The 2,512-nt window shown below is 48.0% G+C and overlaps 1 protein-coding gene across 1 annotated transcript; it reads right to left on the reverse strand.

The window, feature by feature from the left end:
• Positions 1-216: 216 nt before the first annotated feature.
• On the reverse strand, positions 217-2,226 carry EMWEY_00044780 (hypothetical protein, conserved; the record flags this gene model as incomplete). Its single annotated transcript, XM_013479077.1, has 3 exons — positions 217-564; positions 1,196-1,715; positions 2,015-2,226. The coding sequence occupies 3 exons, from the start codon at positions 2,224-2,226 to the stop codon at positions 217-219; spliced, it is 1,080 nt and encodes a 359-aa protein (XP_013334531.1).
• Between the last annotated feature and the right edge of the window lie 286 nt (positions 2,227-2,512).

Consider the following 2,512-nt stretch of genomic DNA (forward strand, 5'->3'; position numbering starts at 1 on the left):
ATATATATATATTATATATATATATATTATTTATTTAATGCATGCATGCGTGCATGCATGCATGCATGCGTGCATTCAGCTGGTTGTATGGATGCATTGATGAGGGACAAAAGAGACAAAAAAGGAGACACTAAAGGGATAAAAAAGGAGACAATAAAATAAATAAATAAATAAATAAATAAATAATATAAATAAATAAATAAATAAATGTATATCTTACTCAATAATACAAGAAGGATATTTAGAGGTGGCTATACACCGCAAAGGGACCTCTATCTTCTCCCCAGGTAATATAACTATATCCTTGCTGCTGCTGCTGCTGCTGCTGTTGCTGCTGCTGCTGCTGTTGCTGCTGCTGCTGCTGCTGTTGGTGTCTCCATTTGTAAGAGGGGGAGAGGAGGAGACACCTGGGGTATGCGAGGTGTCTCCTTGTGAACCCAAGAGGGCCCCCTCTCCTGCTGCTGCTGCTGCTGCTCCTGTTGCTGCTCCTGTTGCTGCTGTTGCTGCTGTTGTTGCTGCCCCCTCAGTACTCGCTGCTGCTGCTCCCTTATCTCCCCACACAACCTGCATGCAGCAAGAAAAGGAGACACTTCTTGTTATAGACAACAGCAAGAAAAGGAGACACTTCTTGCTGCTGTTGGAGACAGCAGCAGCAAACAGCAGCAGCAAACAGCAGCAGGAAGAAAAAGAGACAAAAGAAAGAAAAAAAAAGAGAGACAAACAAACAAGAATATAATTAGGGTTTAGGGTTTAGGGTTTAGGGTTTATGTACTTGGAAGACTCGTTGTATTTCTTCATGTTGTTGTTTATTGTGTATTTCTGCTGCTGCTGCTGCTGCTGCACCTCCTCCTGCTGCTGCTGCTGCTGCTGCATTATTATTAGGAGGAAGTACCCTAAATTGTATATCTGTTGCATGCAGCTTGCTTATATTCTCCAGGTGTATAGACAGCTGCCTGTGCTGCCCCTCCCATACAGGAGAGGAGCGAGGGTCTGCTGCTGCTACTGCAGCAGCAGCAGCAGGCAGATGCTGCAGCAACGACAACAGCAGCAGCAGCAGCAGCAGCAAGGAGATGCATGCAAAACCCTTAACAATATATAAACACACCCTAGGCAGAACGCACACGCAGCAGCAGCACCAACAGCAGCAGCAGCAGCAGGAGCAGCAGCAGCAGCAGCAGCAGCAGCAGCAGCTAACCGCATCAAAGGTATGAGTAATTTCTGAGTATTGTGTCTCCTCTTCGTCATCATCTGTCTCTTCTTCTTCTTCTTGTGTCTCCTCTTCTTCTTCTTCTTGTGTCTCCTTCTTGCTGCTGCAGACTGGTGCTCCTGCTGCTGCTGCTGCTGTTGCTGCTGCTGCTGCGGCTGCGGTGACCTCAGATACTGTATCCCGTCTCTTCTTGATTGTCTCCTCTTGCTGCTGCTGCTGCTGCTGCTGCTGCTGCCGTCGCCGTTGCTGCAGCCGCTGCTGCCGTCGCTGATGCTCCAGCCGCAAAGGAAGAGGGAGCATAAGCTCCTGGTCTGCTGCAGCTGCTGCTGCAGCAGCAGCAGCTGCTGCTGCTGTTGCTGCTGCTGTATTTGCTGCTGTAGACCTAGCAGGCTGCTGCAGCCAATCAGCAGACGAATAAGCAGCAGCAGCAGCAGCAGCAGCAGACTCAAGAGACACCCGCAGCAGAGGCAGAGGAGGAATAACATCTACGCATGCAGCTGCGCTGTACCTGCAGCACAAGGAGACACAAACAACAATGCATGCATGCACACAAATATAATCTCCTGCTGCTGCTGCTGCTGCTGCTGTTGTTGTTGCTGCTGCTGCGGTACCGTGTGTCTGTTCTATCTGTCTCCTTTAAGTGTCTCCTTTTATATACTACCTGGCTCCTGTAACTGCTGCTGCTGCTGCTACTGCTGCTGCTGCTACTGCTGCTGCTGCAACTGCTGCTGCTGCTACTGCTGCTGCTGCTACTGCTACTACTGCTGCTGCTGCTACTGCTGCTGCTGCTGCTAGGTGTCTCCTTACTCTAGGAGATCAGTTGCGACTTCAATAAACTCAGGGGTAGGCTGCAGCATCCTCTCCCTATCCCCATTAGCAGCAGCAGCAGCAGCAGCAGCAGCAGCTGCTGCTGCTGCTGCTATTGCATCTCCTGCTGCTGCACCTCCTGCTGCACCTCCCCCTCCTCCTCCTGCTGCAGCCGAGCTTGCTGCAGCAGCAGCAGGAGGCTTAATACGCATATCTGTTAACTGTAGGGGCCCCTCCTTATACCCATTAGCAGCAAGGAGACAATCTAGTTTGCTGCTGCTGCGCAGCAGCAGCTGGCAGCAAGACACCCTATTAAGGGTATAAGAAAGACCAACAAAAAAGAGACGACCTGTCTCCTTAGGCATTACTGTTACCTATTTATATATAAATAAATAAATAAAAAAAAAAGAGACAAAAAGGAGACACAAAGAAAAGGAGACAATTAATTAAAAAAAAAAAAAAAAAAAAAAAAAAAAAAAAAAAAAAAAAAAAAAAAAA

The sequence above is a fragment of the Eimeria maxima genome, genomic scaffold, assembly GCF_000499605.1.
Source record: "Eimeria maxima Weybridge genomic scaffold, Emw_scaff871, whole genome shotgun sequence".
NCBI lineage: Eukaryota > Apicomplexa > Conoidasida > Eucoccidiorida > Eimeriidae > Eimeria > Eimeria maxima.